The sequence below is a fragment of the Somniosus microcephalus genome, chromosome 8 (assembly GCF_052327205.1).
Source record: "Somniosus microcephalus isolate GS21.2 chromosome 8, FLI_Smic_1.0, whole genome shotgun sequence".
NCBI classification, from domain to species: Eukaryota; Metazoa; Chordata; class Chondrichthyes; order Squaliformes; family Somniosidae; genus Somniosus; species Somniosus microcephalus.
The window spans coordinates 25,793,186-25,817,236 of NC_140994.1; the positions used below are offsets into that span (position 1 = coordinate 25,793,186).

Genomic DNA, 24,051 nt, shown 5'->3' on the forward strand with positions numbered 1-24,051 from the left:
AATACTGCGGATGCTGGAAATCTGAAATAACAACAGAAAACGCTGGAAAAACTCAGCAGGTCAGGCAACATCCGTGGAGAGAGAAACCGAGTCAACGTTTCGGGTCGAAACCCTTCGACAGAATTTTGAAATCGAGGCGCTGCTTAACCAGGAGCCAATGTAGGTCAGCGAGTGCAGGGGTGCTGGGTGAACGGGACTTGGTGTGAGTTAGGACACGGGCAGCTGAGTTTTGGATGACCTCAAGTTTACGTAGGGTAGAATGTGGGAGGCCAACCCAGGAGTGCGTTGGAATAGTCAAGCCTAGAAGTAACATCTTGCATAAGGCCTGCTTTTACCAGCTTAAGAGTTTTTTTAAAAAAAATAGAAAAATGAAATTTGGTAACTCATTTATAAATTTAAAATAATCTTCAAAAAGGTATGTTTATTTTTAGTCCTGTAAAACATTTAATTTTTTTTTTTCAAAAAATAAAAGTTTTGTTTAAAATATTTAATTAAATGTCATTTTAATTAATTTTAAATATGTAATGTTTTTTAAAACATTATTTAATGTTTTAGTGTGTTTTTAAATGTGATCCCCATTCATACTTTTGACAGTTCTGTGTGTATGGAACTGTCAAAACTATGAAGGGGGATTCCCTTCTTTGATTGGTTTGCCTGGCCCATGTGATCCTGGGGCGCTTGTGAACCGCATGCGCCCCTGGGATACCTGGGCCTCTGTGCATTTCGAAGAGGAGAGGCTCAGGATCGCAAGCCTCGGGATCTACGGAACCAGCAGGTAAGTTCGTAGATTTTTTTTCGATTGGAGGCATCCACCCGCAGGAAGCCTCTGATCGGAAATTCAGGCCAATATACTTTATTTGAAATACGGAGAAAGAAGATGGGATGAATTTTCAGCCAGCTTGATTTTTTTTGTCCTGTAGGTCGTGCTCGTGGATAGTATTGGTGGTGGTGCAAGATTATAGTGATGCCCATAAGGCCCCCAGGTAGTTTAGTCACCTTTCATAAGAACATAAGAAATAGGAGCAGGAGTAGGCCAATCGGCCCCTCGAGCCTGCTCCACCATTCAATAAGATCATGGCTGATCTGATCCTAGCCTCAAATCTTATCACTCTGCATCCACCCGAACCCATGTGATCTCCCGGGAGAGGCGAGAAACCAGATAAAGACTCAATGGCCAATTTGGGAGAAAAAAATCTGGGAAATTCCTCTCCAACCCATCTAGGCGATCAAAATTCTTCCAGGAGATCACTCTGTCCCTATATTTTCTACAGTACTTACCTTCTGTAAAGGCGATCTCCACCCCAGCCAGGAACAGGAAAAAACCATCTCCTGAAATCTAACACAGAATTAGAACACAGTAGGAGCAGGATCAGGCTACACGGCCCCTGGGCCCACTCCACCACCCACAGGGCCATGACCATTCCGAACCTAGACTCATGTCCAATTTCCTGCCCGCTCCCCGTAACCCTTAATTCCCTTTACTTCTAGGAAACTATCTATTTCTGTTTTAAATTTATTTAATGATGTAGCTTCCACAGCTTTCTGGGGCAGCAAATTCCACAAACCTACCACCCTCTGAGTGAAGAAGTTTCTCCTCAGTTTTGAAAGAGCAGCCCCTTATTTTAAGATTATGCCCCCTAGTTCTAGTTTCACCCATCATTGGGAACATCCTCACCGCATCCACCCGATCAAGCCCCTTCACAATCTTATATGTTTCAGTAAGATCGCCTCTCATTCTTCTGAACTCCAATGAGTAGTGTCCCAATCTACTCAACCTCTCCTCATATGACCACCCCCTCATCCCCGGGATTAACCGAGTGAACCTTCTTTGTACTGACTCGAGAGCAAGTATGTCTTTTCTTAAGTATGGACACCAAAACTGTATGCAGTATTCCAGGTGTGGTCTCACCAATACCTTGTACAACTGCAGCAACACCTCCCTGTTTTTATATTCCATCCCCCTAGCAATAAAAGCCAACATTCCATTGGCCTTCTTGATCACTTGCTGCACCTGCATACTAACTTTTTGAGTTTCGTGCACCAGGACCCCCAGATCCCTTTGTACTACAGTACTTTCCAGTTTCTTGCCAGTAAGATAATAACTTGCTCTATGATTTTTCCTGCCAAAGTGCATAACCTCACACTTTCCAGTATTGTATTCCATCTGCCAAATCTCTGCCCACTTACTTAGCCTGTCTATGTCCCTTTGCAGGTTTTTTATGTCCTCCTCACTGCTTTCCGTCCCATCTTTGTATCATCTGCAAACTTTGATATGTCACACTCGGTCCCCTCCTCCAAATCGTTAATATAGATTGTAAAGAGTTGGGGACCCAGCACTGACCCCTGCGGAACACCACTAGTTACTGGTTGCCAATCTGAGAACGAACCATTTATCCCAACTCTCTGCTTTCTGTTAGAGAGCCAATCCTCCACCCACGCCAGAATATTACCCCCAATCCCGTGATTTTTTATCTTGAGCAATAATCTTTTGTGTGGCACCTTGTCAAATGCCTTTTGGAAGTCTAAATACACTACGCCCACCGGTTCCCCTTTAGCCACCCTGTATGTTACTTCCTCAAAAAGCTCCAGCAAATTTGTCAAACATGACTTCCCCTTCATGAAACCATGCTAAGTTTGTCCTATTAAATTATGTTTATCCAAATGTCCCGTTACTGTCTCTCCTTAATAATGGACTCTAACATTTTACCAACCACAGATGTTAGGCTAACAGGTCTATAGTTTCCAGCCTTCTGCCTACTACCCTTTTTAAATAAGGGTGTTACATTAGCAGTTTTCCAATCTGCCGGGACCTTTGCTGAGTCCAGTGAGTTTTGGAAAATTATTACCAATGCACCCACAATCCCTACTGCTACTTCCCTCAAGACCCTAGGATGCAAGCCATCAGGTCCAGGGGATTTATCCGCCTTGAGTCCCATTATTTTACCAAGTACCACTTCCTTAGTGATTTTAATCGTATTTAGTTCCTCCCCCCCCCCCCCCCCCCTAGAGCCCCCTGTTTGTCTAGTGTTGGGATATTCTTAGTGTCCTCTACTGTAAAGACTGATACAAAATAATTGTTCAGTGTTTTTGCCATCTCCATGTTTCCCACCATTAATTTCCCGGTCTCATCCTCTAAGGGACCAACAACTTTCCCGGTCTCAACCTCTAAGGGGCCGACAACTTCGCAACCTTTGTGTCATATTTGACCCTGAAATGAGCTTCCGACCACATATCCACAGCATAACTAAGAACGCCTATTTCCACCTCTGTAACATCACCCGTCCCAACCTTGCCTCAGCTCATCCGCTGCTGAAACCCTCATCCATGCCTTTGTTACTTCTAGACTTGACTATTCCAATGCACTCCTGGGTTGGCCTCCCACATTCTACCCTACGTAAATTTGAGGTCATCCAAAACTCGGCTGCCCGTGTCCTAACTCGCACCAAGTCCCGTTCACCCATCACCCCTGCGCTCGCTGACCTACATTAAGCAGCGCCTCGATTTCAAAATCCTCATCCTTGTTTTCAAATCCCTCCATGGTCTCGCCCCTTCCTATCTCTGTAATCTCCTTCAGCCCCACAACCCCCTGAGGTATCTGCGCTCCTCTAATTCTGCCCTCTTGAGCATCCCTGATTATATTCACTCAACCTTTGGTGGCCGTGCCTTCTGTTGCCTAGGCCCTAAGCTCTGGAATTCCCTGCCTAAACCTCTCCGCCTCACTACCTCTCTTTCCTCCTTTTAAGACGCTCCTTAAAACCTACCTCTTTGACCAAGATTTTGGTTACGTGCCCTAATTTCTCCTTATGTGGCTCGGTGTCAAATTTTTTGTCTTTTAATACTCCTGTGAAGCGCCTTGGGATGTTTTACTACGTTAACGGCGCTATATAAATACAAGTTGTTCTTTAATAAAGATTAGATAAAAATATGACTCAAAGGATCCCATATTTGCTAATGTTAGTGTGAAGCAAAACACACTCCATGTTAATGTGGACTTTTTTGCTTGACCTAGCAATCGGGAAACCATGCCTCAAACAGCTGTTTGTGGCCACTTTGATCTGTGTGCAGGTATTATTAGTGTGTCTGAGAGGGTAACGTTAAAACTGTATCCTGTCACTTGGTGGCAGGTTGAAATGTGAACGTGGAAGTTATAACCCATGAAGACTGCTTTTTACAGAAAAAAAACACCTTTTGAAAACTTTAAATCTAAACATTAGTGCAGTAAATGTACAGTCAGTCATCAAGCTTCTGAAAGAGAAAACTGTTTTTGGGTGGGGTCCTTCATCAGAACTGAAATATTAATCTATCTTCCTCTTTCAGGTGTGAACTCAGCTACATTTCCAGCATTTTTGTTTTTAATCATAGAATGATACAGCACAGAAGGCCATTCGGCCCATCGTGCCTGCCTGTGCCGGCTCTCTGAAAGAGCTCTCCAATTAGTCCCACTCCCCTGCTCTTTCCCCATAGCCCTGCACATTTTTCCTTTTCAAGTATTTATCGAATTCCCTTTTGAAAGTTACTATTGAATCTGCTTCCACCACCCTTCAGGCAGCGCATTCTCTGGTTCTTTTGCCAATTACCTTAAACCTGTGACCTCTGGTGCCGCCTGGCCTGCTGAGTTTTTCCAGCATTTTCTGTTGTTACCAACCCTTCTGCCGGTGGAAACAATTTCTCCTTATTTACTCTCTCAAAGCTCTTCATGATTTTGAACACCTCCATCAAATCTCCCCTTAACCTTCTCTGCTATAAGCAGAACAACCCCAGTTTCTCCAGTCTCTCCATGTAACTGAAGTCTTTCATCCCCAGTACCATTCTAGTAAATCTCCTCTGCACCCTCTCCAGGGCCTTGACATCCTTCCTAAAGTGCGGTGCCCAGAATTGGCCACAATACTCCAGCTGAGGTGTTTTATAAAAGTTTAGCATAACTTCCTTGCTTTTGTACTCTGTGCCTCTATTTAAAAAGCCAAGGATCCCGTATTTCAGATTTCCAACATTGGTTTTTAAAGTTTTCCAATATTTGCATGTTGATTTAAGCATTACGTGGCACTTTGGTTCCTATTCCTACCCTCTGTTTTGGTGGAGCTCCAATACAGGTAGATTGTGTCCTGGAATGCACTTGAATAGTTCTGTGGTAATGTATTAATGGAGGTTTATTGATATTTTTCAGGACTTGTGTGTGGTTTTTTTCTAGCCCTTCTTGCCGAATTCCTGGGGTATTATTACAGGTTATCAGAAACTCACTGTGGAATAGTCAGGTTGGATTAAACTACAATAGATATGGCCTGGTTTCTGTTTGTTAAAAGCTTGATTAATGTGTTGGACCTTTTTATCTCTGGACAATATTTCAGTGTTAGTGAGATTTTTGTGAATTGTCATTCTGATACAGTAATCAGCTAAGATTTGTTCCCTTAGCTTGCTTTCTGATAATTGGTGCCTATGTATCATGACAAATGAACAAAATATAGCCATCAGGAGTCATTAGATTTTCAATGTCAGGTTAATAGAAGATAATTTTTAGGAACAGGAGAATGCCATTGGGCTTTAATGACACCTGTCCCCTTTTCACAGTTCAACCCTACCTATCCATCTTCCCAAGATCTCCCTCAATCCCTTCTCTCGCACCAGAAACACATCAAATTCCATAACTCTGCTATTCTCTGGGTGACATATTTTCAACTCATTTTAAATTTGGATTCCCTGACTTCTGAACAGTTCACTGCAACGGAGGCAGTTCAGAGAAGATCTACAAGTCAGAAATATGAAGACAGACTGAAACAAATGTGTGTTTTTCGGTTGTGAAAGGAGGCCGTCGAAGTAGAGAAGCGGAGGCAAAAACCCTGGGATCATTTTAAGAAGCATTTGGGCCACACTGGGAGAGACTTTCTGGACGGATGAGCTAAGATGGGTCCATACTGATTTGGTGATGAACAATTGGCCTGCATCAGTTTTTGTCGCTTTCCTTTTATATTGAAATTGCTCCCAGTTCCTCACCACTCCTCCCCAGCTCAGTTTACTTTTTCTTGTTGGATATCTGCTGGTTATGCAGCTTACCTTTTTTCTTGGAAATGTTATTTTCTCACACCCTTCACAAATGGGATTTTGGAAATTACTCAAGGGTCATTATCTTTTTGTCGTGTTTATATATTTTCTTTAAGTGTTTTGATTTGCATGAAGATGCATCAAATAATGTGCTTCTAATGTCACCAGTAGTAGCAGAATACAGTGATAGTTAATTGAGACACATGCTTGTGAATGAGAAGGTATGTGGGGCGATTTTGAGCTCGGTGTGAATGATATGTAGGCATCATATTTTGGGTTTTTGCTTGAAAAAACTTTGTGGCTCATTATCCTCTGATTTTTAAAGTCAATTTTTCCAATTTATTTTATATGGATTTAAAGTGCAAACACTGCTTCTGGCATCCCCAAAAACCAATGCTTTCTGTTACTGCCCGAGATTCAACTGTGCAGATGACTTTTTTTCTCTTGACTGCCACCAGACTTCTGATTTTTATTTTAATCCATTTTTGAAAGGTTGAAAATGAATCCTGAAAAATACTCTTTTTTTTTTCTACGAAAGTAAAAACTGAAAGCCCAGAGCTTGAATGGTACAGTGAGCAAAGGCTGTGAATGAGTTCCCACTGTCTCCACCCTGAGAAGAAGCTATCACCCAAAGGCAAACCCTGCTGTATGGCCGTGGCAGCTGCAGACAGTCCATAGTGAAAACACTGGCGAGCATGTTCTGACTTCTGAAGATAATTGATGATCTGCTATTTCCCCCTCTGTCCTATTAAAGAAAAGCTTTTGGCAAATATTTTCCTAAGATGCATTTTCATCTGTGTCGCAAAATCAAATTTCCAGGCTGTGAAGAAAGGGTGTATGTATCATCCTTGGCAAAGCGCAGCTCCTGTGTTGGTGCCAGGTGATCCTGTATAGAATGGGCACATTTTGTGTACTTCAGTCTACCCTGATGTAATCGCGATCTGAGGATATTGTCCACACCGCGGCAGCACGGCCTATTTCAGTGGCTCAAAATTGCAGTGCTTGTGGATCATTTGATAATCTTGCATCTCTCAGCTATCATTCATATTGTGTACTATGTGGCAAAAAGGATGACCGGTTTTAAATGGGGTGCAGGAACAGAGAAATCTGGGGGTTCAAATACACAAATCTCTGAAGGTGGCAGGACAAGTTGATAAGGCTGTTAAAAAAGCATATGAGATCCTTGACTTTTTAAATAGAGACAGAGAGTGCAAAAACAAAAGTTATGCTGAACCTTTATAAACCCCTGGTTAGGCCTCAGCTGTAGTATTGTGTTCAATTCTGGACACCGCACTTTAGGAATTACTTGGAGAGTGTGCAGAGGAGATTTACTACAATTATAGCAGGGATGAGGGACTTCATTTATGTGGAGAGATTAGAGAAACTGTGACGCTCTGAAAGCAGAGAAGGTTAGGGGGAGATTTAATCGAGGTGTTCTAAATTATGGAGGGTTTTGTTAGAGTAAATAAGGAGAAACTGTTTCCACTGGCAGGAGAGTCGGTAACCAGAGGACACATTGAAGATAATTGGCAAAAGAACTAGTGGGGAGGTGAGGGAAAAAATGTTTTTACGCAGCGAGTTGCTGTGATCTGGAATGCACTGCTTGAAAGGGTGGTGGAAGCAGATTCAGTAGTAACTTTCAGAAGGAAATTTGACGAATACGTGAAAAAGAAAAATGAGCCAGGAAATTGTGGGGGTGGGGGGGGGAGCGGAGCAGGGAAATGGAACTAATTGGATAGCTCATCCAAAGAGCTGGTACAGGCACGGTGGACAAAATGGCCTCGTGCTGTATGGTTCTGAAGTTGAAGTCATGTGGCAGCTGCTGAAATTTGTAATCTATATGCTAACTTGCAGAACTGTACTGGCCATTGAATTTCTCCAGTATTTGGAGACCTGGTGCGGAGAGGCAGAATTCAGGTAATTTCTTTCCTGTCTTGTGTTGTTACCAATTCCATCTGCTGGAGGGAGGATCTGCTGTAGCTGTGGCACTGTGAGTGATTTCCCATCTTTGTGTGAATTAGTGTGTAAGATGTCACATCAAGGTTGAAGTGTCTGAATTAGCTAAAATTGTTACATTTGAATTACAGTATGTAATTATGTGACTTATTGTTGACCTACAAACAGTTAACTAGACTCCTCCACTGACTGACTGTAAATCCAGCATGTGGTGTAACACTAACCCAAACAGACTAGGAAGGTCTCAATTTTGTGCTTGTTTAATTGCTCTCGGTGGAAGTTACGACTGAATTGCTATCGTTGGCTTCAGTGCCTTTGAGCCAGGGTTACTGCTTATTACTAACTAGTGACCCTCATGGAAGTGTGCATCAGATGAGAAAAGGATCAGACTTGATGCCTGTGCGCTCACGTTTTAGACTCCTAGATACCATATAGTCAATTGGGAGTGTTACTGAAGGGCTGCTGACACATGTTGAGCCAGGGATTTGTGAACAAATGACTTCATAAATTGCAGTCTAACCTCCATTGTTCACATATTTGCCTCCCTGATTATCTGACCGGAAATGTTGTGCGATAAAGCCTTATGCAAGGTATCACCTGACAATAGTCTGCCAACCCCAATGTGCTCCTGCCTGACATAAATTTAATGTCGAGGCCCAATTTTAAATTGGACGCGACTGCTGCCAACGAACCGGAAGTTGCGTAGAAGCGTTCTGCGGTTCGTTACGGGAGCGGGCTCGTTTTTAAAAAAAAACAACAACAAAAAACATTATTTTTAAAAGCCGAGAAGGGAGCCGGCTCGTTTTATTAAAAAAATGTCAGGAAGGGAGTGGGCTCGTTTTTAACAAAGCAGAAACATCATGCTTCCGGTTGTTGGAGCTTCCAGATTGACGCACAGTACGCTTCTGCTCAGCTTCCCGTCGTTGGCAGTTGTCATTCCGTTTTAAATTACATTTGTATTGTATCTGTCTTCATTTGTGCGCTAAGGACATTCCAGAACCAGATGTGTGAAACTAAAATTTGCAGACTCTTGATGATCCATCAGTTGCCATTATCTAATGGAGCAGGCGATGGTTTACTGCAATATGGTGGATAATAGAGATTCTAATGGTCAGCTGTTTAGGGTTCCAACTCATGTTGTGACATAAACAAAAAGTGCTGGAATAATTGAATTTGAGATCTTTGCTCTAATCAAACTGTGTTAATCTTCAACACTTGTATTTCTTTAGACCGGTGGTAAGTGATGTTTCTCTGATTGCGTACTTGAATAAAAGACATGGGCCTAGAAATTCAGTTGGGCGCGCCAGCCGTTAGCGCCTTAGGAGGAGTAGATCTCGAGCGCTAGGCGCTTATCGCCCGGGCGCAGCGCGATCTGCGCCTCTCCCCAACTTCAGGACACATTTAGCGCCGGCGCAAAGTCTTAGCGCGCGCCCTGCTGCGCGCGCAGATCATGACGTCATTTAATAGTGCAACGCCCTTTGTGCGCCCCAAACCGGAACTTCACTCGCGCCGGCCCATTGTGCGCCGGGCGGCCCTAACGACTGTGAAGTGGAACGGTACACAGCCGAGCCGGGCCGCGGGGAGCGCTAATTAAAGGGCACTTACCCTGCACTATAAAGGCCAGCCATTTTGCAGCATTCACTCTTGTGCCACGGTTTTTTGGACAGAGACCAAGGAGGAGAGCTTACTGGTTTGGACCAACACTAGGACAGGTATTTTTGGCTCAGGCCAGAGCTTAGCAATTATCTTTGCCTTCATTGAGAGCTCCGTGTTTGCCAGCATATAATGGGGGCTGCATTGGGTGCCAACGCTGACTTTCAGCCTTATGCCAGAAGGGCTTACAGACGCCGTGAGAGAGTGGCAGCTCTGGCTAGACGCAGAGGGGGCAACAGGCGTCGCCAACTGAGGCCTTACCCACCCAGGGTATACCGCCAGCAGTCCTCCTATCTGACCATGTCTGCCGCGATGTGTGTTAGGAGGCTGCGATTCAGAAGGGAGGTCGTTGCAGACATCTGCCAGCTGCTTCACAGAGATCTGCAGCCACAGCTGATGCGCAGGACGTCTGTCGGTGGCAGTGAAGGTGACGGTGGCTCTCAACTTCTATGCCACCGGCTCCTTCCAATCCGCTGCTGGGGACATCGCTAACATCTCCCAGTTCGCCGTGCATTGCTGCATCCGCCAGGTGACAGAAGCCCTTTTCACAAGGAGACATCAATTCATCTCCTTCCCCATGACCCTGGACAAGCAGCAGCAGCGTGCAGTGGGATTTGCAAGAATAGCGGGCTTCCCCATGGTGCAGGGCGCCATTGACTGCACGCATGTGGCTTTGCGGGCACCTCTTGAGCATGCCGAGGATTACCGCAACCGGAAGGGCTACCATTCCCTCAATGTACAGCTGGTGTGTGACCACAGGCAGCGCATCCTAGCTGTCAATGCCCGCTTTCCAGGCAGCAGCCACGATGCCTTTATCCTGCGACAGACAACTGTGGCTGACATGTTCCAGGCACAGCCTCCCCCAAGAGGATGGCTTATCGGGGACAAAGGCTATCCTTTGTGTACCTGGCTCATGACCCCGCTCCGCGCGCCCACGACCCCTGCTGAAGAGGCATACAACGAGAGCCATCAAGCGACTAGGAACATCATAGAACAAACAATCGGCGTCCTCAAGCAACGGTTCCGCTGTCTCGATCGCTCCGGGGGAGCCCTCCAGTATTCGCAGGATCGAGTCTCCCAATTCGCCGTCGTTTGCTGCATGCTGCACAACCTGGCTATCCGCAGGACTCGGGCACTGCCACCTCACGTTGGACCACCACCTCAGGAGGAGGAGCATGAGGAGGAGGACGAGGAGTACCAGCCCAGGAGGGAGGCACAAGGTTCAAGGGCCGCCCGTCGGCGGCTTATTGAACGTCACTTCTAGGCCCCCTGTCAGGGAATGGCATGTGCCAATGAAAGAACATGATTGCAGCCGCTCCGCAAGCCCTCAGCCGGTTAAGGCAACAAACACTTCAAAGATCAAACATGGACAATGTTAATAAATAAAATGCTTTATTGTTCAAACTCAGCTCCCTTCCCACATGAAAACCAAAAACAGACGAAACCCCCAAAAAACACTCAAACAAATTACTCGCTCCCACAACCTGGAGAGGATTAACAAAATAGTGCAACTAAAATGGCCGTCATTCTCGGCCTTCGTAAAAAACAAACATCACATCATCGGCCTTCAAAAAACAAACCTGCAAATCTCGGCCTCAAAAAACAAACACAACTGGCCACACATTCGACTATTTGGCCCGCTAGGGCGATGCCTTGGCCATCTTTGTGTGGCCCCTGCCCACCCTGCTGCTCCTCAAAGTAAGGCCATTGGCTGCTGCAAGGCTGGGGGCAGGCGCCTGAGGGGCACATGTCGTGACGGCAGATGCCCTTGGGGGTCGGCCTAGTCGAGGTCTGGCCGTCGAGCGGTCGGCTGTTGAATGCTGCAGCTGTGGCTGGCCAGCATCAGTCGCTGCAGTAGCTCCTGCCAGCTCCACTGGGGGAGTGGCAGTGGCGGCTGGAGGAATGCGGGCAAGCTGGCGGATGGCAGGCGCTCGCTGGTCGCCTGAGACACTGGCACTCGCCCGGGCCAGCACTGCAGCATGCACACCAATCTGCCGAGGGACAGACCGCTGTGCTGCTGCAGCGCGCCGGGTGCCCTGGCGATTCCTAGCTGACACAGCGAGTGTGGCAGCAGTGAGTGCCCGTGTTGACCTGTTCACTGACCGCATCAGAGCAGCCATTGACTGGACGGCACCACTGATCACCTGGCCAGTCGCTGCCAGGGCTGCCCCGAATTCCGCCCGACTCGCTGCCTGATCTGCCCCGAATTCCGCCCGACTCGCTGCCTGATCTGCCCCGAATTCCGCCCGACTCGCTGCCTGATCTGCCCGGAATTCCGCCCGACTGATGGCCTCTGAGGGCCCGAACTTGGTCACACTCCGAGAGAGGGACTTGATGGCTTCAGGCAACCGTGCCACTGCCGCCATGAGCTCCGTGTGCCGGCGCTCCGAGTCCGCAGACAAGTCCTCGAGGCGTTCCATCTCCTCGGCGAAGACCATCTCCGGACTGGGGGCCGGATTCTCCCTCTGGGGAGAAGGCCGCCGAGCTGGCCGACCCTTCCTGCGTTGCTGTTCGCCGCTGGGCCCAGCAATTGGACTCCCCTCCGACGCATCCCCCCTCTGGGGAGAAGGCCGCCGAGCTTCCACCCCCCTCCCGCGTTTCTGCAGGCCGCAGGTCCCATGGGCTCCCCTCCCCTTTGAAACTTCCGCCACGCTCCCCTCCAGGGAAGACGTGTCCCCTACATTGGCCTGGGTGGCCGCGGCTGAGGGTTCCCCTGATGGGCCGCCTTCCTCTTGCTCCTCCTCCTGCTCCTCTTCTGAGGGGCTGTCACTGGCAAGTTCAGGGACCTCCTCCTCACCATCTGAAAGCAGGAAGGCACAAGAGTAGCTTTAGACTGAGGCGAGGGCGTCAGTAAGGGATGCATGAGTGGTGGCATTCAGCGCATTGGTCGGACAGTGGCAAAGGATGTAGATCTGATGCGCAAGTGGGACGAGAGAGGTCCAAACGTGGATGTCCTTACCATTGGTGGCCAGAACAGGGTCGGCATCTCCACATGCAAGAGGGCCAATCACCCGGGCACCCATGATGCGCTCCACGCGATGTTGAAGCTCGGTGAGCGGCTGGATCTGGGGTCGGCCTCCCCCGGTCGCAGTCCGGCTCTTCCGATTATTTGCCAGCTTGGCCTGCAAGAGAAAGGACGGCCTCTAAGTACAGTGTGTCGCCCTGATCTTGTGTGCACTGCCTCCCATGGTGGAATAGCCTGGCCAGTGTGTCGCCCTGATCTTGTGTGCACTGCCTCCCATGGTGGAATAGCCTGGCCAGTGTGTCGCCCTGATCTTGTGTGCACTGCCTCCCATGGTGGAATAGCCTGGCCAGTGTGTCGCCCTGATCTTGTGTGCACTGCCTCCCATGGTGGAATAGCCTGGCCAGTGTGTCGCCCTGATCTTGTGTGCACTGCCTCCCATGGTGGAATAGCCTGGCCAGTGTGTTAAGTGCAGATTGTGCAATTGATGTTCATGCCTGTCCCATCGCTGCTGGATGAGGGCTGGCCATTAGGGCTTTCAGGTCCCTTTGCCCATAATGTGAGGTGCACATGCAAGGATGAGGAGGTCACTGGAAAGGGTACTCACCCTGACAATCCGCGTGAGGTCATTAAACTTTTTGCGGCATTGGACACCGCTCCTGGGGACCTCGCTGTTGGCTGACAGCTTGCTGGCGACATGCCTCCAGGCTCTCCTGTAGACGCGGAACGGCGCCCTCTTGCCATTGTGCGGGTACAAAACATGGCGCCTCTTCTCCACAGCACCAACCAGCACACTCAGATCACGCTCTGAGAAGCGCTGCGCACGTTCACGGGCCTTCTCCATGGCTTCAGGCGCTATTTGGGTCCAGCAGCAGTGTTCAGGCCTAGCTGCAGGGCTCCACTATCCAGGGCGTGGCAGCAGACACAGTCGACCCTTCCCCCTTAAGAGCTGGCCGGCACCAGGGTGTCTGCTGTCAATCACGAGATGGCCGCACCTGCGCTGCGCCCGGCCTCGGCGCTATCGATCAGCACCTCCGGCTTAGCGCCCAAACAGAGGCGTCCAACACCAGTTTTAGCGCTCGAGCGAACTCTTAGGGCGAAGCTAATGAATATCGGAGAAGTGGCCTCGATTTGGCGGCGGGCGCAAACTTTAGCGGCCGCCCCACTTTACCGCCCCAAAAGTGGCTACAATGAATTTCTAGGCCATGGTGTGGAGATGCTGGTGTTGGACTGGGGTGGAAAAATGTAAGAAGTCACACAACACCAGGTTATAGTCCAACAGTTTTATTTGAAATCACAAGCTTTCGGAGCGCTGCTTCTTCATCAGGTGAAGTGGAGAGATGCATAAAGACACAGCTTATATAGTCAGAGAATAATGCCAGATGATTACAGCCGCCTAACCTCAAACAGACCATCGTTCGCAGCAAATTACCCAGCTTTCAGGAGAACAGCGACCACGACACCACACAACCCTGCCACGGCAACCTCTGCAAGACATGCCAGATCATCAACACAGATACCATCATCACACGTGAGGACACCACCCACCAGGTACATGGTACATACTCATGTGACTCGGCCAACGTTGTCTACCTCATACGTTGCAGGAAAGGATGCCCCGGAGCATGGTACATCGGCGAGACCATGCAGACATTGCGACAACGGATGAACGGACACCGCGCAACATCGCCAGGCAGGAGTGTTCCCTCCCAGTCGGGGAACACTTCAGCAGTCAAGGACATTCAGCCTCCGATCTTTGGGTAAGCATTCTCCAAGGTGGCCTTCGAGACACACGACAACGCAAAATCGTAGAGCAGAAACTGATAGCCAAGTTCCGCACTCATGAGGACGGCATCAACCGGGATCCTGGGTTCATGTCACGCTACATGTAACCCCACCTGACTTAGCGTCATCCAGACTCGAGTCGTCGTTGGCTTGTTCTCTCTACACAGATGCGGCTGGACCTGCTGTGATTTCCAGCAAAAAAAAATGTTTTTTTGTCTTTTTTTTTGTTTTTCATACAGACCCCAGCATCTGCAACATTTGACCCCTTGTGACCCCACCTCATTGTTCTTTGATGTAATGTTTTCCTGACTAACCTGTTTGGACACCATTCACACCTTTGATTGCTGTGATTATCTCTCTGCCGAGGTGTGATAAATGGCAGTTAGAAAGATTACCTGTAATCATCTGCCATTATTCTCTGACTATATAAGCTGTGTCTTTATGCATCTCTCCACTTCACCTGATGAAGGAGCAGCGCTCCGAAAGCTTGTGATTTCAAATAAAACTGTTGGACTATAACCTGGTGTTGTGTGACTTCTTACATTTGAATAATAAAAGACTTCATGCAAGTCGATTATTGATCATCATTACTGATATAACTGGGCCATTCTGTTCAAGGTGGAAACTGATTTGAGGCCGAAGAATTATGTCTACTTAATTTTTTCTCCCATTTGCCGCCCTTTAGCCATGTCTGTATTTGAGAGTAATGTTTATTAGCTGGCTGGTACAAGAATGTCCTTGCTGTACAAATAAGACCTTAGACAGCACAACAAACTGTAACCAGTGTTTTTAGGTTTACTTTTAAGTAGCTCTTTTTTAAAAAGAAATTACCCAGAGCCACAGATCAGTTCTTGATCATCAACACAGGTAGGTGGTCTACTGTTTTAATAGTAATTTTGGGAAATGGGTGAGGGTAGCGCAGGGTGACTGAGCATTTAATTTTTTGTTGGAGTCTAGGACTCGGGAGCCAGACCGTTCAGGAGTGAAATTACGAAACACTTCTACATACAACGCATGGTAGAAGTTTAGAACCCTCTTCCGCAAACGGCAATTGATGCTAGGTATATTAATTTTAAATCTGAGATTAATACCTTCGGTTAACAAAAATCTATCAAAGAATATGGGGCAAAGGCGGGTATATGGAGTTAGGTCGCAGATCAGCCATGAACTCATTGAATGGCGGAACAGGCTCGAGGGGCTAAATGGCCTCCTCCAGTTCCTATGTTTTATGGAGAAGCACTCTGACTGACTGGCATTGATCTGTAATTAGTTGTATAGGGATTCTCTGGTGGCAATCCACATCCATTCTAGTTCTACAATTACTGGACCACAAACTCTGCAGCTGTTATTTTCTTATTGTATAATCTTGACATTATCTTTCAATAAAATCTGCCTAATTGCATCAGAAAATGTCTTAAAAATGTGATGCAGCAAGCATCCTGTTTGCTTTGTTTGGCTTTGCTTTATGACAGAGCCATAAACAATGCCTGTTGAATTACAGATCATTGGTGTGTTAAATGGTAATGAGAGCATTGCTTTTATGGCCCGGAATATGCAGGTGTGATGACGGCAAAACTGTCGGCATTCGTCGTCATTATTCTGTGAAACTGACAGCATCTTCTGGCGTCCACACGTGCGCAGTTAAATGCGGAAATCCAGAAGTAGCTGTCGGTGATTCCCCGCTCCTCCACCGGGTGCGCTGTTGGAAGTCCTTGCAGATGGAAATCTTACAAAACACTTGAATTGACGTGAACTTCCACTTACTGTGAAAACCTGTGGAAAAAGTTGAGCCTTGTTGAATGAGGTGTAACTGGGTTTTTAGCGGTGTACTAAGTTATAATTACTGCTGAACAACCTCTCTGCTCCTGTAAAACTAATTTTATATTTGTAGAATGTCCAAATTCTCCATTATGATAAATATTCCCATAGATTTTTAAAAAAATTTTTAAATGTTAAAGTTTGATATTTCAGCTTCTACCTTAATCCTATGTGCATGTCCCAATCTTTATTTCGCTCTCTGTAAAATGATTAAAAAGTGAAGGATAATCAATGCTTTTTACTTTTTACTTCTTGGTTTGCTGTCTGTGAGAATTTTTCAGTGTGGTTGGTTGCTTAGACTGCTTGATGACATCACTGTTGTTGGATGCCGGAGATCCCCTTTTGGTGGCGCCAAAATTAAATTAACATCAGGAAAGATCGAATCCACGCCACAGCGATCGCTAGATCTTTGTGGGCAGCTTTCTTCGAGGTCACTGGCGAGCGCTGTCACTTAGCCACTGACCGCAAAATCCGGACCATTATCTTTGCTATTACTGAAGCCACACCATAGTTTCATGTCTACCGCTGACCCAGACTGCAGTCCTTTTTATAAAGCTTGGGAGACCCATTAATTCCTGGCCATCCCAAGAATGAGAAAAGATTACAAAAGCATTTCTTGAGACTCTTTTAAATTCCTTCAAGTCTGTGTTTAATTTGGTAAATTGTGTTTTTATTTTTAAATTTCTGTTTAGTGATGAACGTTATAACAACAGAAGACTACCAGCGCACTTATTGGCCGAAGCTGGACAGTGCCATTGATCAGCTTTTGACACAGTCTCCTGGAGACTGCATCCCTATTTCTTACGAGCAAATTTACAGGTGAGAGCAAAGAGAATTGTAGTCATCAATAATAACTCTGTTAAAAGAAGTGATCTGAATTTAACGATTTTACTTTGTGAAAGCCATGCTTATGATGCCTTATTTTACAGTGAAGTCCAGACTTTCAAATGTTCACAAATTTGAGTGATTTGTAAGGTTTTGGAGACCCATTAATATCTGGCCATCCCAGGAACTAGAAGAGATTACAAAAAGCTTGCTAATCTGGTTTCCAAATGACCACAGGAAGGTAATTTCTTGCCTTTTATTTGCTCTTGAGATTTTTAAAGATTACTTGCCCCCATTCCACCCTCTGGTATATTCCTTTGGTCGTATACTTTGTGTTGTTCTTCCTGATTCTGGATTGGTTCCCAGGCCAGTCTGAAGTTGCAACCGCCCCACCCCACCCCACCCCATTAAAATGAGTGGAGCTAACATTTTATGCTGTATGGCCCTCAGCTAATATATGTTTCCTGTATAAATTGGAACTCCTTTACATAGTACTCTTGATAGATTATTCCCCGAACCTGTGTTTTTAAAAATAATCAATCAATCTTTTCTGAGCAAGCCCATTACACTTTGCTCACATGTGACTCACCTGACTTGCTCATATTTAATATTCCTAAAACAGTGACAAATCAAACTCCAACTATGAACAGTAACAAAAATCTACCAATTTTAACAAAAGGCAGCAACTGAACTAGACAAATCATTCAAACTGTTAAGAATGTAAAATAAGAATGTAAAATAAAAGTGGGAAGAATATTTGAACATTGTCACCATAATAACAGTGACAGCATTTCAAAAAATAATTCATTAAATGTCAAGTGCTTTGGAATATCTTGAGTGATTCGATAAAGTACTATATAAACAGAGGGTTGGTACGTTCAGTGTTTCTCCACCATATCCATAACAGTTTTAACTCCTATCAGAAATTTAATTTTGTGAAGTTATGTCCTGCTGCCTAACATCTTGCCTACAATCTTCCATGTGCATCCTGGGCTTTAAGAAAAAAAAAGATAAAATTGAGTGCATAGTTAAATTAAAATAAAGAATAATAACAACTAAAGCCCCTGTTTTAGAATTTCCATAAAAGTATGGACACAATCATGTAATTTAAACTCAAAAATACAGGTACACTCCTAGAATGTTATGTAATAAAAGCACAGATTGACTTATTGAATCACTATAGATCAGTAGTTCTGATATATTGCATGTTAAATGACGTAAAATAGTGCACTCCAGGGACTTGAGTACATAAATCTAGACTGACACTCCAGTGCAGTGCTGAGGGAGCGCTGTACTGTCGGAGGTGCCGTCTTTCGGATGAGACGTTAAACCGAGGCCCCATCTGCTCTCTCGGGTGGATGTAAAAGATCCCATGGCACTATTTTGAAGAAGAACAGGGGAGTTATCCTCAATGTCCTGGCCAATATTTATCCCTCAACCAACATAACAAAAAACAGATTATCTGGGTCATTATCACATTGCTGTTTGTGGGAGCTTGCTGTGCGCAAACTGGCTGCCGCGTTTCCCACATTACAACAGTGACTCCACTTCAAAATGTACTTCATTGGCTGTAAAGCGCTTTGAGACGTCCGGTGGTCGTGAAAGGCGCTATATAAATGCAAGTCTTTGTTCTTTTTCTGACCCACTGTGACCAGTGCCATGGAACATCTGAGTTGTTTATTGCATGTGTCTATGTCCATCACACTTGGAGTGCCATACGATTTCATATACAAATTTTGTTATACCTGCATCTGAATGATTCAAATTTCATATTCATAAAGCTCGACCTGAACAGATAGTTTGGCATTCATGAAATATCAATGAATTACAACTGAACAATAGGGAGCTTAGCAATCAGCAAGTAGCATACAGAAATGAAAACCACTGATTATGATATTTGGGAAAAACACTTAACAATCAAAATGGGGCAGTCAGCAAAATTATCAATTTATAAAAAGATGAACTAGTCAAATAGCACCAGATATTTTTTGAATATCCTGTTGCCCATCATTTTGGTTTTCCACCAAGTTTAATGCCGGAAATGAGGTTTGTAACATGAAGAAAACAACAAAAGACGCGATTTACAGGAAAATGATTACATTTGACTATAGAACCAACAGAGGCTTGTGCCTGTGTTGAGAAGCTGTGCATTGAACTCTTACAGGTTATTACTGTTGGCTAAAGCAAGTCTAACAGGCTACAGCTCTCGGTATATACCAGTATGTACAATTAGTAGAATATTTTATGATTTGCCAGCAAGACTGGTCGGTCAGATTGTGCCAGACTTGTCTTTATATAAGCTGCTGCTTCTCCTTCTCCTCTGTGTTGTCAGAAAAAACATTATGGGGCTTTCTAGGTAAAAATACAGTTTTTGCATTGAAACCGGTGTAAGTTATGACAGGAATAAACCATGCATATACAGTACTTGGAGTTGTTTGTGCAATTTATGTTCATAAGAGCAGCTATGCTTTTATTTGCTGTTTCAGGACAGATACCTCCTCCTCCTCCTCCAGTCATTCTCCTTGCCCTTTGGCAGAAATACCGTTTTGTTTTTTTTCTTGCTACCACTGCAGGTCTAGGCTTAGGTGGGTGGGGCACCTGCCTGCTCCTCCCTACTCCCTTCCCTGCCTCTTTTTTTAGTACACTTGATCAGCAATTGAACAGATTGCTATTTGCCCTATCCCTTGCTGAGGAGAAAACCAATGTACGGGGAAGACTCATGCAGCAAGGATTCTGGGAGAGGGGTGGGCAGTTATGTTGGTTTCTTCTTTAAGCTGAGGTGTTACTACTGGGAATAAGGTTTGTAATGTAAAAACTATAACAGGTACTATAAAATCATTAAAGTTAGCTACGTAATAATATGGTGTGATTAAAATTTGTCTAACTATGTTTTGCATTGGAAGCCTGTACTTCTCAAAGAAGCCTAGAGCTTGAGTTCTTGTCACTGCCCTCTGAATAAAATCAACAAAGTAGTATGCTACAATTCCCCCAGCATGCCTACATGTGCCTACAGCTCCAAGACTTTATTTTCTGCTTGATAGCAAGACCGGCTAATCGCAGACTGTGTCAGGACTTGCGAAGTCTCGTGCCCTCCCCCACTGCTCCGTGTTGATGAATAATTGCTGCTGATAAGCTGCTCTTTGTGCCCTGGGAAAACCATTTTTTGGATCAATGAAAGTTACCTGGTTTGGATGTTTTGTACAAGAAAAAAACAAATTCCAGTTTAGCAGAAACTCTTCAATATTTTCCCATTAACTTTCCTTTTAAAACAAAACGAACACAAACAATGTTGGTTACTATATTCAGGCCGTTGTTTATTTGGTAAATATAGCATGCTACCTGTTGAGAAAAGAAGCTTTGGCACTTTGAAATTCCTTAAACCGTATATTTTGTAATGTTCTAAATGGTTAGACGAGCTCCATTTCTCTTATTTGAGTTAATTCCTGAACTCAAAAGTAGAGAGCAAAAAAAATGATATGAACAGTGGAAATTCTGGAAAGACTGTGCCATTTAAGTTTTGGAGGAAGCTCCTGATTAAAAGTCTTGAATTAAATCCTGCTGCTTTAAGCAGAAGCTTTTAATAACATTCAGTATTGCTGCAGAGATACTTGGTAAATATTGAAAAATGGGAGCATGCTGATTTGACATTCTAGGTAAAGGACTGCTTCCCTCCTGTGAGACACGCAGAGGTTTATCTATTTGTGTGATCATGGTATGCCAGAAATTAATTATTTATTTACCAGTTTGCAGTGGGTAAGAATAATGCTGTTTATTTTCCAAGAGCCAGAGATTATGCCGTGAGTCATGCATGTGTTTGCCACATTTCAGATGTCACACTTCAAAGTGTTAAAAAAAAATATATATTTTGGAAAAAGAAGAGACCATTATTTTGTGCTGGTTTCTTCTGACCTGGATCTGGGAATTTATAAGTGTGTGTCAATCTGCAAACTTCCCTCGCCAATAGCAATTAACTTCAGAATGTCCCAATTTACAGCAGTTAGACTTCCTAGCTTTAAAGAGACCAGCCAGGTTAAGCAGAGCTGCATCTTAGCAGCAAACAATATATTGTGTGTTACATAGTATAAATCTCTTGTTATAAAGCAGAGCCTCATCCTAGTAGTGACATGAGAAATCTGCCAGTAAATAATACTTGTATTTATATAGCACCTTATCATGTCAAAATACTTCAGTTTCACATAATGAATTAATTTGAGATTTAAAAAACAATGCGAGGTGCTCATGGACCGTTTTGTCACTAAGATTGAGATCATCCATTCAGTTGCTTGTGCCGCATCCCTCCCTCCTGCTTTGCCCCCATCACCCCAGCCCTGAATTTTCGTCTTTCTCTAGTTTCGCTCCTATCCCTCCTCATGCTCTGAGCTCACCTTGTCCACGAGACCTACCTCCTGCTCTCTTGCTACTAGTCCCCCTAAACTGCTGATCACCCAACTTTCCTTCCTGGCCCCCCTGTTAGCTGATATCGTAAACGGTTCCCTCTCCTCTGGCACTGTCCGCCTGCCATTCAAATCTGCCGTCCTCACCCTTTAATCACTTTTGGGGGTTGGGAAGATGAGTATAAATCACCCATACTTCACTTCTGAACCCCTAGAAGAGATTTCTGCCTTGTAATCTGTTCTCTATTCAACCAGTTTTCCAGCTTTCCCGCATGGCTCTAATGACCTGCCAGTGTGAAATTCCAGCATGTTTAAGGTTTGGTTTTGTTACTATTTAACTATATATTCTGTTTATTTCCACTTTTGCATCTTCAGAATATGGACAGAGTTATGGGGACTAGGGTGATGCAGTGGGTTAGACGCTGCTGGCCTTTGATTTCTGGGAGCTGTGTTCAAATCGAGCTCCGACTGATGTGATGTAAAGGCCCTGAAATGAGTTTGACCGTTTCAGTCCAGTTCTTTTGTGCTGTGGGTCCACACTAACTAAACTGCTCCTAATTTGTAACTAAGTGGGACTAAATTGGCAATCTCACGTTAGAGAGGCCACAGGGAGACAGATGTGGACTAGAAATGTCAGACTGGTGCAGTAGAAGATACTCTTCTGAGATTGGCCTTCGCTCCCCATGTCACGGGAGACCAAATATATAGTATATCTATATAAATTAGACAATTATACTGAATCATGGTAACACTCAGAGACCACAATCTAGAACCAAGGCTAACCATGAGCAATGCCACAGGAGAGATGTATTAATATTGAATGACTGTAGACAATTGCACTGCACCAACATTTTACAGATAAGTGGAAATGAATTGAATCCAAAATCCAAAGGGTTAAGTCTCTGAGCTCACCAACTAGATCCTTTCGATTGAATTGACAGTCATCTAGGAGTCTGTTATGTTCCTCCAAACTCCTCCTGGCCTTACAGTAAGTAGCAAGTTTTGTTGAATGTGTAGAACTGCTGCTCTTTGTAAGGATATCACTGCGATGAGATCATAAGGCCATTCTTGCTCTTCCAGTTTTTCATTTTATCTGTATTTTCATTCTTAAAATACCAAATGTTTATTGGGTGTGCAGCTATACTGATTGGACTTGGTGTCGATTACAGGGCACATTAAACTGTAAACTTTACATCTTGGAGTCATTTAAAAAAGGGGTAAACATTGTGCTGAATAGGGTGAGTAATGTCTGCTCTGCAGAATGGGACATTTTTCCATTTGCCACACCCATTGTTGGTATCCAGCAATCTCGGGTAAAGAGTAGCACAGATAGATGCAGAGTATAGCTCACTACTGCCTCAACAATGTTCTTTAACCTAGCCTTAGGAAACCACTCCTAGCAATGACTCCCACACCCATTATACCGTTGATTTTTCAGGTGAGATTGCGAGATTATTCTCAAATATGCCAATTTTGTGTTGTGCACTCCTGCTGACTAGTAAATGGATTGAGTCGATTGAAACTCATGCCACATAAGCTCATTCTAGTCTGGATTTAAGCCTAGGTACCCGAGGGGAAAGGATGTTGCTCTAAGTGGTTATAACCCTTGGTCAACACAACCAGTGTATCAGATTTACAGAACTTTGTTTGTCCTCTGCTCGTCTGATGTGTATAGAGGAATAGTGCAATATCTAATGAGTAAGGCTAAAAGCTAGATTATGTTTCTTTTTCTTTATTTTTAGCTGTGTTTACAAGTGTGTGTGCCAGCAACATTCAGAGCAGATGTACTGTGACCTCATCACAAAGATAACCAGTCACTTAAGACGAGTCTCAGAGGAGCTGCAGGTACATATTATTCTGGATATCTTTGTTTTCTTTGCGCACTTGATATACCCATTGTATATGAGATTAGTTTTACACCGTGATAATGCTGGTTGTAATAATAATTATAAGTCAGCGCAGTCACTGTCCTGTTTAGAGTGTAAGACCAGGGACATATCATATGATGATGTAAAGGTTGAACCTCCAGCACCTGGGCCCAGTTAGATAGGCTGAGGATTGTACCATTTCCAGCACCAGCCATTCTCGCCTCTCAATGATATTGCTAGTTGGAGGTTGTATTGGACCCAATAACCGACAGCACCCGATCTTTGCTTGTCAGCATTCATTATTGCAAATGCTGAATGCTGTGTTCTAAGTTGGTTCAGGCGCCATGCTGAGACCTACTTGGGAACTGTGAAATATAAACTTTACCAATCCACTGCTGTATCGTGCCTTCCTCTCTTGCTTTCAACCAAAATAATTAGGAATTGCCGATGCACTCGGACACAGTGTCTTATGTGCACATGTATAGAATGTGCATGCGCTGGGAAAAAAAAAATAGACCGTCGAGCTAATTTCATGCAAGCCTCAATTTAAATGAATTACCTTGCTCAGTGCATTGGCATGGATTTGATTACTAAGACCATATTTTGATATTGTGCCTTTCTGCTGTGTACCTGCAGAACGATGCTCAAGTGAAGACCTGAAATCTCTGAGCATTGCCTTCCTGTTTTACTTTTGAAGCATGCTGCTGCTGATTGTGAATCGTATTGATGGGTTATTAGGACCAAAAGGTGCTTG

The 24,051-nt window shown here is 44.7% G+C and overlaps 1 protein-coding gene across 3 annotated transcripts in view; it reads left to right on the forward strand.

Moving 5' to 3' along the window:
• cacul1 (CDK2 associated cullin domain 1) overlaps window positions 1-24,051 on the forward strand; it is a 94,808-nt gene that overhangs the window by 12,256 nt on the left and 58,501 nt on the right. For 2 of the 3 annotated variants that reach the window (XR_015079192.1, XM_085994391.1), the window contains exons 2-3: window positions 16,903-17,029; window positions 23,172-23,274. Coding sequence is in view for 2 of the 3 variants with exons in the window: in XM_085994391.1 (XP_085850517.1) it covers window positions 16,903-17,029; window positions 23,172-23,274 (230 nt within the window). In the remaining variant the exon portion in view is untranslated. Of the gene's footprint in view, window positions 1-15,259; window positions 15,454-16,902; window positions 17,030-23,171; window positions 23,275-24,051 lie in introns of those variants that run through there. The other variant, XM_085994392.1, reaches the window with a different exon arrangement.